Consider the following 14,861-nt stretch of genomic DNA (forward strand, 5'->3'; position numbering starts at 1 on the left):
CTGTAAGCAGCAGACTTCTTGCCTCCTGAAACTGCAGCTTTGCGCTTCCTCTGCCTTGCTGAACACCTGTTCACGTGTTCTCCATCTGTCCCGAGGTCCTGCTGGAGTGTTCCTCTTTGTCCTCTTTGGACCATGACCCGCTCCCTGGTGTGCTGCAATGTCTCCATTATCATAGCTGGAGCACTGAGCAGCAGCCAAACCCGTGGTGGTTGTGTACTGCTCTGCGCTGCCCTCCCTGTGCACTGATGTGGGGGCCGCCGCTTCCAAGCCATGGAGTCAGACATTCCTCTCTGTAAATGTTGGGTGTTTAAAGAATTTGCAGTAAAACCTGTATGGCTCTGCATGTGCCTTCAGTCCTAAGGCATGAGTCTCTTCTGAGCACAGCATTAACTGAAGTCACGCTAAGGGAGTGTCCTGCAAGGCTCATCCCAGCCCCTGACTGAGCCTCCTCCGCCGAGAAGGACCTTGCACATCCATCCCCAGGGGCAGTTGGTGAAGCCCTTGATTCCTGCAACCCCTGTCCCCCTTGTGTCAAGCCCGAGTGCTATGCCTGTGTGGCACGGGTGGGTGTTGCTGTTTGCTCAGTGCAGTGCGATATGTTGTAGGGCTTGACCGTGGCATGCATGTGGCCATGCCTGTCCCTGCTGTACTGCAGGCACGGAGCATGCAGCAGCCTGCACACAGGTCACTTGATGCTCAGCTTGTCCTCAGCCTATGTCTGAGCTTGTGTGCACAGGTTTAGGAGGACAGATGAACTTGGGGTCAAATGTGAGGTCAACCTTGCATGTAAAGATGATGTAGGTCTCACCCAAATGACCAGGGAAGGCTGGGAAGAGCAAGAACCTTTATCTTGCAGCTAAAGATGAGCAGATATGGGCCGCATGCCCCTGCATCAGCCTTTGAGGGAACTTGTGCTGCGTTAACTTGGGTGCTTTTGAAAGTGTTGCCCTTGCTGTGTTAACGCTGATTGTTCTTGTTGCTCTTTTAGCTTCCATTTCCCCTGGCAACTGATTGCTTTCCAAATGACATGGCTTTTCTTTTGCTCCTATGAAATTGTGTGTGTTATGAGGAGCTGCAGGTACAGCTGCTTTGCAGACACTCCGAAGCACTCACTGTGGTCCTGCCTTAGCCGGTGAGCACCAGCCCCATGCTGAGCAGGCAGAGAAGGAACCAGAGCCCAGTCCAGTGTCTTGTGATGACTTTGACTTGAACAGGCTTTGATTCCAGCTCCTGTAGGGCAACTCTCTTAACCCATGCTGTAAGGACTGACTTCAGACTACCGCTGGCTTGTGTTGGTGACAGGCATTTCTTCATTCTCCTGTTCAAACAACAGCGGTTGGCAAAAAAAATGGCTTTTTTTGCAGTCAATGGATTCCCACCCAGAGCAGATCACCCTGCGCCCCAAGGAGTTCTTCCGAACCTATGACATCGAAGTCTTAACTGAAATGCAGGTAAGGAGAGACCTGTGTATACTTGCAGGCTGTCTCCTGCAAGTGCTAGTACGCAGAGGCAGTGTTTAGCCGTTGTGGCAGCTCTTTCTGTTCTTGGCTTACTGGATGCCATTGCAGAAACCATGCGGCTCCCCCAGCCCCTCTGGTTTGTGCTGCAGCATGCAGGTTGCTGGTGTTTGTTCAAAACCACAGTTAATGCAATTCCTCCTGTGGCAGGAAGGAATCCCTGTGCAAATTGTCATTTCTTACCTGCCATTTGTGAGCATCCTCATGTGGATCTGGAGTGACCAGTTGGCCTCTGATTAGGATGATGAGCTGGCAAGCAGTGCAGAAAATAATGGTTTAAACATTTCTCCTCATTATTTTATTTATACTGGGAGATCTTCAAGGGTTTGTGAAAAGGCAACTAGGAACACCCAAGCTCTGGGTTGGCTAAGCTGTGGACAGAAACGCAAGGAGCTAAAACCTAACAGACAAGTTGGTTGGGCTGGGAGCTTGGTGAACGTCTGGGATTTCATCCCTTAACGTTATCTAGGAATGATTTCAGGTTGCGGCTGTGGATATCAAGAACAAGACAGCTGTGTTCAAGGATGGATTTAAGATGGAATACAACAAGTTGCTGATAGCGACTGGGAACACGTAAGCTATGAACAAACATTTTAAAGATCAAGAGGAACTATTTTGCCTGAGAATGTGAAGAGCTTGTGCCTGGGGATAAAGAGTCAAATATGGCAGTTGAATTCAGACACTGGATTTGTTTGCAATGGTGTTTGCCGAAAAGGCAAAGAACACCTATTAGATACATCTGTATATACCTATATCAGTCTATATCTATATCTGTCTATATCTGTGCCATATATATCTATAAAACTGTGCTAAGTGTGTCTGCTCAGCCAAAGCTGGAAAGCCTCAGCATCATTCAAGAGTCATCCAGAAAGCAGGTATCCATCAGACATAGGAGCTGGCAGGACGGCTGCAGGATTTGCTACCTGGGGTGTTTCATGGTCAGCATCAAGGTCAAAAGGGTGTTAACAAAAAGCAGTTGGGATGCATGGACTGTTTAATGTTAAAGATATTGATAGAAAACTGAGATTTGAAAAGGTGGAGTTAATTTGCCAGCAGCACCCTATTGCTGCGCTGTTCCCTGGGGGCTGGCTTGAGACTGTGTGGGAGAGACTCGGGAAATTCCCAAGGTGTTCATCATCTTAGGATATGGAAATTAATGCCCAGGACCTTGAACATACTTGTTTTAACAAAAGTCTCCAAAATAGTCTGAATTGTTGCCACACTGCTCTTCTTTTCACCCCTCAATAATACTCAACCCTGACAATCTGATAATTCATCCATCCAAATTTCCATCTTTCATTTCCTGCCAACCTTTTAAGATCTTTCTCAACAATGAAAGCTTAATATTTCTCTGTTGCAGCCTTAAGGTGTTGCTGTTGACCCAACCTAACAGATCCCTTTGTGAGGCTTGCTTCCAGGAGGGAAGTTTTCAAGACTGAAACCTGGTCCAGCCCTAGGGAAAGGCAGTAGCAATGTGCCTGTCCTGCTCCACACAGCTGCTGCTGGGGCACAGAGCATCACCTGAGATTGGCATCATCCCTAGCACCCTGGAAGCAGTGGGTCGGTTTGTTTTCAATAGCAGATTTGTCAACACTGGCACTTTAAAATGAGGCATCCTTGTTCCCTTTCCTTGGGCTCTAACACCAAGGCACAAAATGAAGTAGGAGGAATGCAGCCCTGGCAAAATTTATCATCTGGGGAAGGGATGTTGTAGAACAATCCCTTTGCAACCCTGTGTGCCACTTATAACAGCAACAGCCCCACCAGTGATAACTGCTGGTGCTGGGGTGTGCAGTGCCACAGCCAAAATACCATCTGCACCAGCCACCTGAATTAGGTTCAAAAGAGGATTAAGCCTTTGGCAATAATTTCAAAATCCTTATGCACAATCTCCAGGAACACTGAGTAAATGTTTTTGAGGTACCTAAATTATTTAGGCTAATCTGTCCTATTTCCAGATGTGAGCTGGGTATGCAGGGGCCAGATATTTAATAATACATAGGCTCCAGTAAGTGCCTGGGGAGGAGATGATTAAACTGGTACAGCATGCCCTTAGGAACAGGTAGTAGAACCTGCATCTCCGAAGGTTTATGAAAGTCCAAATGGCTCCAAAGCATCTGCTGGAGGATGGAGTGAGTTTTCTGTGTCCCATTAAGCTTCTGAAAATTTTACAACATGCCAGCAGTTAAGCACAAGCTTGCAAAGCAGTACCTGTCCTGCACTGTGCTGTGTTGCTCCAGAAGGGAGCTCAGGCCCACGGGTACTTTGGTGCATGGATGGGGTTGGGGTTGGCCACCGAGCAGACCCTGCTGTGCTGCTGTTTGTGGCTGTGCTCTGGCTATTGTGCACCAACATTTGGGTTTTTCCACGTTATGTCTCCAGCGAAGAGAAAAGTGAAAAAAGGAAAGGCTGAGGTGCTGCTGGAGCCCAGGAAAGGGGGTCTGTGGTCCCAGTTGCCACCACAGGGTTAAGAAAAGTACCTGTTCACCCTCAACATGTTTTTTCAGGCCCAAAGCTCTCAGCTGCAAAGGCAAGGAGGTAGAAAATGTTTTCAACATCCGAACACCCGAAGATGCCAACCGTGTCGTGAAGCTGGCCACGAGCAAGAATGTGGTTATCGTGGGAGCATCCTTCCTGGGTGAGTGCTCATTCTGCGGGTGTCCACATCTCAGCTGTCCACATCTTCCTGCAGATTATCCCAGTCCCTTGCCCAGTTTTTCACTGCCTGCTTAGAAGTAACCCCCCTACCAAAGTGGACCTTGGGGTAGTCCAGCCTCCAGCTCCAGGGTGGGTGATAAGGACATCTTCTTGCTAAAGAAATTGATTTTACTGAAGAGGCTGAGCTGTTAAGCTTGCATGGACACAGATATTGCTGTCCCAGTCTGAAAAACGTACAGCAAGTTGAGTACTGGTGCTTGGGTGGTTTTAAATCCATTGTGCCTAGATTTGGCTTCAATTGGGAGGGTCTTGTTCGTAGGTGAAAGCCTGTGGGTTTATTTCCCTTTTTAGCAGGGTGGTGAATTTTTAAAATACACAGGAAAAATCTTAGAGTTTCTTTGATGGTCATTCTTTTTGCTTTATATTCTTCTAACAAAATTATTGTGGGCCTGCAAGCCTTAAGCTCAAATGGTTATTAGTCAGGGAATTTATTATAAAATGTTGGTATTTGTTTTTCTTCTTTTTTTAAAAAAAATAAATCCTGGTTTAATTGTTCAATCAATCCCATCTACAGAAAAGCATGTGGTGTTGGGGGGGCAGCTGCAAAATGCAGGTCATTGAAAAGATCCATTTCCAAAACAAACCCCATAGATAGAAAGTGTCTTGGTGAAGGTTCCCATGCACTTGCCAGCACCAAAATTCTCCCATTCAGATCAAAGAAGATAGCTGGTCACAAGGGCTGGTTTCAGCCCACAGCTCATTACCTCTGCTGAGACAGTCCCAGATGTAAGAGGAAGGTTTCCCTCATCTGAGGTCCACTGCTCCAAGTGCTACGGCTTCCTGGGCACTTTGGGACTTTGTCAGGGCTGATTCCTCCTTTCAGTCTTTGAAACCTGCATCTAAGAACAAATTGCCATAAATCATAAATCTCCCTGAAATGGTGTGGCCCCTTGCGGCCACCAGGTCTGGTGGCACCCCAGATCTCCCAGTAGAGATGCTTCTGTTCCCCAGGGATGGAGGTGGCTGCCTACCTCGCGGAGAGGGCCCACTCAGTGTCCCTGGTGGAGCTGGAGGAAGTCCCCTTCAAGAAGTTCTTTGGGGAGAGGGTTGGCCGCGCTGTCATGAAGGTGACCTCTCTTTTCCATCTGGGAAGTGGTTTAGGTGACAGAGTGGGGGGGTCTGCTTGTTTCGCTTAATGCGCTAATTCATTTGTTACTGGGCATTTATTGACTAAGCTGTGATGGTAGCATTCACTAGAAAGAAAGAATGGGCTGCGTCTTCCCACTCGTGGTCCGTGTACTGGGACTCACCTTCTGCTGGAGTCAAGCCCAGAGGGTAGGCAGGGCAGTGCAGGGGGCACAGGGACACCAGGAGCAGGGATGGTTCAGGGTCCTGATGTCCCCTGCTCTGTCCCATGTCCCCCCTCCAGATGTTCGAGAGCAACAGGGTGAAGTTCTACATGCAGACAGAGGTGTCGGAGCTGCGGGAGCAGGAGGGCAAGGTAGGGTGTGGGCAGAGGCTCCCCAGGGGCACCACCGCAGCATCCCCCCAGGCTGCCATTCCCTTCACCGCCGGGGTTTTGCCCTCCACTCTTTCCTAGCTCCTGAAATTTAAATTCCTGGACTTGGCAAACCCAGGAGCTCCCAGGAGCAAGGCACTCCAGGCAGTGTGCGGTGGTTTCATGGCTCCCACCCTCCTCCTCCTGCCTGCATAAGGAGTTACAGGCAACCGGCATGGCAGCAATGACTCGAGCTCCAGCGCGGCTTGCTGCCGAGGCGGGGTGTCGGGGGGGTTTGTCCCTGAAATAACACTGATGCCCCCCTGTGTCTCACGCAGCTGAAGGAGGTGGTGCTGAAGAGCGGGAAGGTCCTGCGGGCCGACGTGTGTGTCGTGGGTGTCGGTAAGGGGCTGCCGCGGCGGTGCAGAGCGTGGGGACGTGGCACCGATGCGTCCCCGGGGCCAGGTAGCTTGAGGTGCTAGTGCTGATGTGCCACCCCTGCTTGGTTGTCACACATGAGTCTGCGTAGCAAAGCTGAAAAAGGCCTTTCTAGAGCCCTCACCCCAAAATGCAACCGAAAATATATTTGGAAAATAGTAATGGTTTTGATTTTTTCAGAAAAAAAACCCATTCAAATCAATTTCTTCCTCTCAAGTTGTTTTTTTTTAAATCCTCCCCAGTGTGATTTTTTTCCTGTTTTTTTGTTTGGTTGGGTTTTTTTTTTTATTTTTGGTTGTTTGTTTTTTTTTTTAAATTGCTGCCACTGCCATAGAAGAGGGTGGTTTTCTCCTTTACATTTGGGGAAAAAAAGATCCCTTTCTCACTTTCGAACTTTTAAAAATGTTGTGGACCAGAAGAGTCACAAAATTAGCTTAATCTGCTTTTGTTGTTCTGTTGACTACTCTGATTCGTGAAGGCTAGAGGAAAAAAAAAGATCAAAAAAGGAAAATAAAAGCTGAAGAAAAGGTAGAGGTTGTGAAGGAGGCAGAAGAGCCCTTTCTGGAACTCTGAGGGCTCCCTTTTAACTATTTCCACCCCCCCCTGCCCCCCTCCCAAATTTAAGAAGTGGATTGAAAATTATCTTCAAGCATAAAAGGTGATGGGCAGATTACAGCGGTGCACTGATGGCTCGGAGAGCGGTAGGACCCAAGGGGTGTAGAGGGTGATGTAGTGGGAGTAGTGGGGACTCTTTAGGGTGCTCCTTGCTCCGGGAGCAACCCACTGCCTTTCCCTGGGACAGACAGGTGGCCTGGGCAGGGGGAGATCTGCTGGCCTCAGGGTCAGTCCCCTGGGGCTGTGGGGACACCCAGCTACCACAGCTGCAGCCCTTGCTTTCTCCTGCAGGTGCAGTCCCAGCAACAGGCTTTCTCAAGCAGAGTGGCATCAACATTGACTCCAAAGGCTTCATTGTGGTCAACAAGGTGGGCCTGGGGGGCAGCTCCTGCCAGGGGGGAGAGCAGGAGGAGCTGAGTCTGCTGTCCTCCGAGATGAGCTTCTCTGGGGCTCCAAACTGCTGTTGCACAGGCTTTTCATCTGCCAGGATGCTGAGATGCTGGGAGCATCACACCAGAGTGCCTGGGACCCCCCTGCAAGTGAGGGGTTTGTAAATCCCAGCCCTGGATGCCGTGGCTTGGGTCTAGCTCTGAGCTGTCCTGGAACGGCATGGATATTTTTGGGGAAAGAAATGCAGAAAGATCCATCTTTTCAAGGATCCCAAAGGATCTCTTCCTTCCTCGCCACCGGCTGTGACTCCAATGGGAGCAGTGTTGGTGCTGATGGGTGGTGTGTGTTGGGGAGGCTGGGCTCCTCGCCACCCACCCCTGTGCTTGTTGCTCATACGTGCAATAAGCCAAGCTCTATTTGCAAACACTGACAGACCCCAGTCTTCTAAGGAGGGGCTCCAGGACACCAGCCCATGTCTCTTTTTACCAGGTAACCCACCGGCAGAGGGATGATACAGGTCCCTGCCTGCATGGTCTGCTTTGAAAGTGAAGAATCCTAAATCAAATCCCACCTGGGAGTCCTGCAGCCAAGCAGAGGTTGTCCATGGGTTTCTGGGGACCGTGACAGTTCTAGAGCAGTTCCCTGTTTCTGTTCGTGTAGGGTGCAAACCCCACTGACACACACTTCTGCTTCCCCCTGCAGATGATGCAAACCAATGTCCCCGGAGTCTTTGCGGCTGGTGATGCTGTCACGTTCCCGCTGGCCTTGAGGAATAACAAGAAAGTGAATGTCCCGCACTGGCAGATGGCCCATATGCACGGTAGGTGCTTTTCAGTCCCTTCATTTTGCAACAGCAAATTGGTGAAAAGAGCCTTTTCTAGATCGCCAAGAAATTTCTGAGCCTTCTGGTGAGAGAATGAGATAACTGTCAACTACAGGGTAGTTGCATTAAACATTTTGAAGCACGTATATTTTATCCTGTTCAATACGATTTCGTTTGTCAGCCTTCTTGATGTGCATGGCCTAACAACACCTCGTTACAAACACAGAGGTGCCCAAGGACAGGCTTTCCTATACAACACTGTGTACTCCCTGGCATCTGCAGTTGCTGCAGGAGCCTTATCTCCTTGCCCTGGGACACTTAGGAGCTCACATCCTAGTGTTAGCTTGGGCACAGGTCCTAACTTGGGGAGGACCCCAAGCCCAGCCTCAGATGATGCAGTGTGTTTCCTTGCTGGTGCTTGTTGCTCTGTTTGTTTTTTTAGCCTAAGCACAAGTCCTGGTTTCCCTCTGCTCTGGGACTAGAGATGTCGCTGCACTGTGACCTGAGGGCAGGCCACAACGCTTGCCCCAGCGTGGAGCTTCCTTGCTTATTCTGCTGCTTCTCTTTTCCAGGCCGTATAGCTGCGCTCAACATGCTGGCCCACGGCATGGAGATCAGCACAGTCCCGTATTTGTGGACCGCTATGTTCGGGAAGAGCATCCGATATGCAGGTAAGGGGTTCCCCACGTCTGCTGTAGAGTTTGTGCCAGTGGAGGTGTCCTGTGGTAGAGAGGCCACAGTCAGCCCCCTTTGCTGCGGACCCTCCACACCAGCCTCTGCCTTGGTTTGCTTCCCTTCCTGGCTCCTGAGGGTATTGGTATCTCCTCCAAATCCTGCCTGCTCATGGGCGTGGGGTGCATGGCCAGGGGAATGGCTTTGGTCATGAGGAATGGCCCAGCATGAACAGAGACAGTCTCCCTGAACTTGCACTTCTCTGAACAAGAGATGTGCTCTTTGGTACCCTCATCTTCTGGTGCTGGTCTCTTGGTGACTGCAGGATGCTCTTCGTGTAGCTCTGGACTGAAACACTCTGGTTTAGGGGCTAGAGCTGGATCCAGGGGAATTGTTGCTGAATCCACTTCTTCTTCTCTGCGTTCCAGGCCATGGGGAAGGATTCGACGATGTTGTCATTCAGGGAGATTTAGATGAATTGAAGTTTGTTGCATTTTATACCAAGTAAGTGTTTCTCTTCTCCATGTTCCTACACAAGCATTTGTCCAAGCTTGTTCCGCTAGGCTGGAAAATATTTTTGCCAGAGCTTCTGTCAGTCAGTCCCTCTCTGGACACTGAGGTTGTAGGACATTAATGAAAGGCCCTAGAGAAACCATGTGCTAAGCATAAAGCAAGTTAAACTGGTGTTTGGACCTAATGTCTCTGCCAGATGTAAGCACTTTGTCTATTCACGTATTATCTGAGAGCAGATAATGGCTTCTATTAATTTGTTGCTGGCAATTCCCATCAAAGCTTTCCTCCCCCACCTCATTGCTGTGTTAATGATTTGTGACCAGGGCTGGACTGGGAGCATCACTGTCTCTGCTTCTGGTTTGACAAATTAAGCTCAAAAAAGCGGTGAAGGTTAGCAAGAGTTCAGGAGCTTTCATCATACCTGTCCTGAACCAAGCTCTCCCCCGAGCTGGGAGACTATCTGGGAATATTTTCCTGAGGTGTGTTGACAGCCCAGGGTGTGTTGCCTCTGCTGTTCTTGAGCCATGCTGGCTGTTTAGACCAGCAAGACCATGCCCTGTGAATTTCTCCCAGAAATATTTGTGGCTGTTTATTCTTTTGTTGCCTTAGTTCCATCCCATCTTGAAATCAATGGCCACAGAGCCTCCTCACACCTGGAGATGGAGGGGATCTCTTGAAGTGCTTTCTAATATTAAGGATGGGGAGAATGAAACCAGGGAAGCGAAGGTCTGCCTGGCTCAGCAATCGAACTACTTGGCAGCAGCGTTCAGGCAGGGACTGGGAGATGATCTGCAGAGATCTTCTTACCAGGGCTCACTGTGCCTCTGTCCCCTGCCCAATGTCCCTCACAGCCTCCCCTCCACATCCCCCTCCCCGAGGGTGGCCACTTGCCCCCATTGCTCCCAGATGAAGCCTGGCATTAGATGTATCCATCGGGCTTGCAGAGGCACAGGGCTCGCTTTATCATCCCATGGTGCAAGCCAGCCAGGTCCCCAGTGCTCACCCTCCTCCTGGTGCCTGTGTACCCCAGATAAAAACCTGCTGCAGGCGCTAAGGCTCCAGCATCTGCCAGGACCCAGGGGCCCTTTGCATGTGGATGCACCTCTGAGCTCACTGGCACTTTGGCCAAAATTGCCTACAAGGGTGGGTTTGTGCCAAGGCACCACCTGTGCTGGGCAGAGCTGCTGCAGGGGGACATTCCCCTTCCACAGCTGCAGCCACAGGGCTCTCCCTCCCGCCCCCCACCCACCCCCACCCCACCCCCCCAGCCCCAGGGTTCTGAAATGCATTCAAATCACTTAACTGCCAAAGCGGCATTTTAAAATACACAGTTTGCTCAGTGAGTGTCAGACAGTGGAAGATAAAAACCTGGTTGTGGTGGGTTTGCTGCAGTGGTTTGCAGAGTTGTGTGCACTTCTGCTGCTGCATCCCCTGCGAAGCCGCTCTGCAGCCATTGCATTGCCCCGTCTCAGGTCCCCTGGCCTTGCTAGCAGTCCCTGGCGTCCAGCACATGCAGCAAGATGGGGCTGAGCATCCACGAGCTGCACTGACATGCATTTCTTTCCAGCATCTAATCTTCTTTGAAACCTGTATTCTTCCTTTCCATACATGAGCATTTAGCTATTTGTCCCAATCCTAATTAGAAAGGAAATGTCAGATTGCTTTAATTGAGTGTCTGTAGAGTCTGTTCAAAAGGAAAGCCGTGAGCAAGGTGCATAATCCCTGTTCTGTGCAGTGGCCTGATGCTCAGCATGCCACAGTGTCTGCCTAGGCAGACTGCCCAGCGCAGGGAAGCCAGGCTCCGTGGGCAGCAGCACACCAGTGGGTGGGCGTCCGGGGTCTGCTGTTAAGCACTGTGTTGTTCTGCCATCCAGGAGAGGCTCCTGGAGATGGTGTCTGGGTACCAGGATGGCATCCCGCGCTGAGAGCCAGAGGTACTGGAGGAGCACTGGCTGGCAAGGGGCTGGCCAGTGCATCTCCCAATGTTTTGCTTGACTGTAATCAAGTCCCCATCTTGGCTTTGGTGGGACACCACCGGGAGCAGTTCTTTTTCTTGTTTGGTGGTAGTTCTTCTAGTTGGTGCTAATGCTTTTGGACTGAGGACACTGTCCCAAATCGACCATCCCCTCCTGCTTCCTTCTGCTGTGCCCACCCAATGGTTTGGACTCTTCTGGTGCGCACTGTCTTGGTTGTTGCATGAATTGCTAGTGGTTCACACTCCTGGAGCCTGTCCTCAGCACTGACTTTCACAATAACACTCTTCTTTCCTCAGAGTTTGAAGAAAGCTGTTTACTTATCCCCATTCAGAGCTGTGTGAGCTGTGGAGGGGTCAGTGTGAGGCCCTGTGCCAGGAGGTGTATGGAATGGTGCTCTGCAGATATCCTCATGGGACACTGCATTCACTGCAGCACCTCAGCCAAAATAGACCAAAGTCATCCCACCCCTAGGACCTTGGAGATCTTGGGAGATCCAGGAAGTTGCTGTGGTTGTCTTCTTCATGGTGCCCTACTTCCATTGCGTTGCACCCTCCAGAGGAAAGGAAGACCCTGCAGACACAGTGCTTGTCCACAGTGCTCCATCTTCCCTCAGCCTTTACACCAAGACTTTTGGTGGCTCCAAATCCCAGGTGCAGGAAGAGCACTCCTGTTTCCTCTGAAGACCTTGTGAAAAAATAAGAGGGGTTCCTCCTGGCTTCCCCATCTGTCAGAAGAAATGTTTAAAAGGCACTGCTGATATGGGATAAGGCTCCAGCTCACCAGTGCCCCATGAGTTATTTTGCAGAAGGACCACCTACCCTATGTCTTGCTGATGGAAGTGTTTGGGCTGCATCCACCTTCCCAGCTGGTTGTGTCGGGCACTGGCTGGGCTTGAGGCTGAGTTGGTGGGCAGCTGGTGGGATTGCATCTCCCTTTCCTTTCCCTTACACCCCTTGGTTTTTCATTCCCTTGGAACAGCACATCTCCCCCTGGTTTTGATGGATAGGTCTCTCCAACCACTTTGTGTTTCCCAGCTGGGAGCTGACTGTACCCAGGAAACCAAACACAGAGGAAACCACAGAAGTTTCAAGACTGTGATGTGTGGTGTGAAGCTGGTGCAGAGCCACGCAGGACTTGTGAAGCCTCAGACCCTGTTGTGTGCTGAGCATCAAGCAATGGTGAAGTAGCCAAGGCTGAAGCCCTGTGCGATGGAAACAAATGCCTGTAGGGTCTCCCCAGACTGTGGTTCATGTTGGGATGGGGTTATCATTGGCTGTTTGTGTTTCTGAGCTTGGGACAACAGGAGAAGAGGAAATCTGCACTGCAGTGCCTTCAGGTACTGCTGTAAGCATCTTGGGAGGAGGCTGGCTGTCTTTTGTAAAGAAAACTCATGAGTCCTTGCACATATAATTGGAGTTACACCCCTAGGGAATGGGATCCTGTCCTGGGGAGGGTGGAGGACCTTCTTTACATGAGGCAGGATGTCAAGTGTGACAGCAGAGAAGATGCAGGCTCAGAAAGTGAAGAGCTTTTCTAAATCACAGCAGCAGCTCTGAAAGGTGACAGCCCAGCAGGCAGTTCAGCTGAACACATACATGCTTTGTAATCTTCTCGGGTGGTTAATTACCCTCGCTGCCTGCCACAGACACCTGCTTTCCAGTGGGAATGTATTGCCCGTCAACATCTGTATGTTACTCCTTATGCTCACCTCACCTGCTGGATGGAAGAGCTGCAGGCTATCAGAAATCCCCTCTGCTGTAGGTACACATCTCTGCAGTGAGCTAAGGATGCTTGAGATGGGATTTCCAATGGCAACCAAGTCTTGCTCTGCAGCTCCTGGCAGTGCAGCAGTTCCCCCCTTCCTGTGACTGCTCCCATGAAGCAGCAGCTGGTGCTGGAGCTGCTGTCGGCCCGTCTCTGGGTCTGGGTGGTATGGACTAACCAAGCTGTGGACAAGCTCTAGTGGTTCCAGAGAAGATTCTGGGCTCCTGGTCTGCTCTGCACGCCTGTGCTCATCCATGGGATGAGGAAGCCAGACCGCCGCTGTTTCTGACTTGCTCTCCCTTATTTGTAGTGAGCTTATTTAGGAATCGGAGCCTTTTGAAATAGTTAGTCTTCTGAGATGGAGTTACCCTGTGGCTTTTTGAGGCAGCTACGAGAGATTACTTCAGCTGTTCCACAGAGCTCAGCATGGCTCCACAGAGATGAAATGTCTTCTGAAACATGGCCTCTGCTCTCTTCCTCCCAGGAATGAGGCATATGTTCCCCCTGCCTCCCCACCTCTCCCCTCCGCCCAGCTGCTCTTTGCTGTGTTGGTCGCAGAGCTCTTTGGCAGTGGATTGAAGAGCAAATCTTGATTTGCTGAGTGCCTCTACTCTGCAACTTACTCAACAACATCACCAGTGTTTAATATCTTATGCACCTTCTCTGATCTTTGCATTGTCTATTCTGTTATCTATTTGTGAGTCATCTCCTGGGTTCAGTCTTCGAGGATTTACACTCATGTTGGTCTCTGCAAACATCAAAGCAGAAGACCCCTTCTTGTTTGCCTTGTGACTTTTAGCCAAAGCTCCTCCAGCATTTTTGCATCCTCTTCCCTTCTGCTTCATTTGTTTCCCATTCAGCCTTTGAGGTTGCATTGTGCCACCAGCATCCTGGTGGGTGATGGTCAGCCAGACTGGGATGCACTGCTGGACATCCCATAGATACAGGGGTTTCATCACTGGGGCTGATGGGACTCTGGCATTGGACACCCCAGATGTCCCAGTGCTTTGGGGAGGAGCATGCCTGTGAAGCAGCTTGGGGATGGGCACTCTCCGCCCCCTTGGAGGTGGGGATCAGGAATGAGATGTGGAGCAGCACAACTGAGTGTCCCACAGGGAAATCTTGACCACCCGCTTCTTCACTTCCTCGGTACAGGGCAGCAGCGCAGGGATCGCCTGCCTGGAAGGCAGCACCCATTGGGCATGCCTGCTGTTGTCTAGGTTTTTAACCACCATCAGATCCACCATTGTTGATGTTTTCCCACAGATCCCACAGATGCTGTCTCTGTGCCCTGGGCACCCCAGTGATGTTCACCATGCCAGCATGTGAGCGTTGGTTAGAGCAACAGTGGGACCAGCCTGCAGTGCCAGCTCTGAGCCCTCTCCTGTCCCTTGTCCCACACCACTAGCGCAGTCCCCATGGTGCTCGTGCCTCGGAACGGGTCCTGACCCTGGAGTGGGTGTTTATCTTTGCTTCCTGCTTCTCTCCAGCATGTTGCTTTTTGGGTGATGGAGCTGTGGCCACCTGGGCTTGTCCTAACCACTCTGCTCTGCCTGGCCCTAGGAGCGATGAGGTGGTGGCTGTGGCCAGCATGAACTACGACCCTATTGTATCCAAGGTGGCTGAGGTTCTGGCTGCTGGCAGGAGCATCCGAAAGCGTGATGTGGAGTAAGTAGACGTATTGCAGGAACTGTCAAGCGCAGCAGTGGGGTACAGGGCAGGGCTGAACACCCCAAGGGAGGACCCTGATGGACATTGGGCAACTCTTTCTTGCTGCTCCCCACTCCATACCCTTCTCGTATCTCCCTTCCTGCCTCACTCACTCCATCCTCACAGTGCTGCCTCCCAACCACCTCCAGGTCTGGCCGCACACAGGAGGTTTATCTTAAACACCAGGATCCAAATCCTTGCACAGACTTGATGGGACAGTGGTGCTCACTGCCACCAGGTGCTGGCACATCACCAAGGCAGCACTGCCTGATGCTGGGGTGCCCCTG

General features: G+C 50.9%; 1 protein-coding gene across 10 annotated transcripts in view; it reads left to right on the forward strand.

Moving 5' to 3' along the window:
• The window catches only part of AIFM3 (apoptosis inducing factor mitochondria associated 3), a 53,683-nt gene that overhangs the window by 33,169 nt on the left and 5,653 nt on the right, over window positions 1–14,861 (forward strand). For 5 of the 10 annotated variants that reach the window (XM_056325241.1, XM_056325252.1, XM_056325270.1 and 2 more), the window contains 12 exons: window positions 1,365–1,451; window positions 1,999–2,090; window positions 4,025–4,155; window positions 5,187–5,302; window positions 5,605–5,676; window positions 6,012–6,075; window positions 7,018–7,094; window positions 7,819–7,936; window positions 8,512–8,610; window positions 9,040–9,115; window positions 10,999–11,058; window positions 14,428–14,532. In XM_056325241.1, the coding sequence (XP_056181216.1) occupies window positions 1,365–1,451; window positions 1,999–2,090; window positions 4,025–4,155; window positions 5,187–5,302; window positions 5,605–5,676; window positions 6,012–6,075; window positions 7,018–7,094; window positions 7,819–7,936; window positions 8,512–8,610; window positions 9,040–9,115; window positions 10,999–11,058; window positions 14,428–14,532 (1,097 nt within the window). Of the gene's footprint in view, window positions 1–1,364; window positions 1,452–1,998; window positions 2,091–4,024; window positions 4,156–5,186; window positions 5,303–5,604; window positions 5,677–6,011; window positions 6,076–7,017; window positions 7,095–7,605; window positions 7,713–7,818; window positions 7,937–8,511; window positions 8,611–9,039; window positions 9,116–10,998; window positions 11,059–14,427; window positions 14,533–14,861 lie in introns of those variants that run through there. The other 5 variants (XM_056325259.1, XM_056325266.1, XM_056325224.1 and 2 more) reach the window with 2 other exon arrangements.

Source organism: Falco biarmicus, chromosome 1, assembly GCF_023638135.1.
Source record: "Falco biarmicus isolate bFalBia1 chromosome 1, bFalBia1.pri, whole genome shotgun sequence".
NCBI lineage: Eukaryota > Metazoa > Chordata > Aves > Falconiformes > Falconidae > Falco > Falco biarmicus.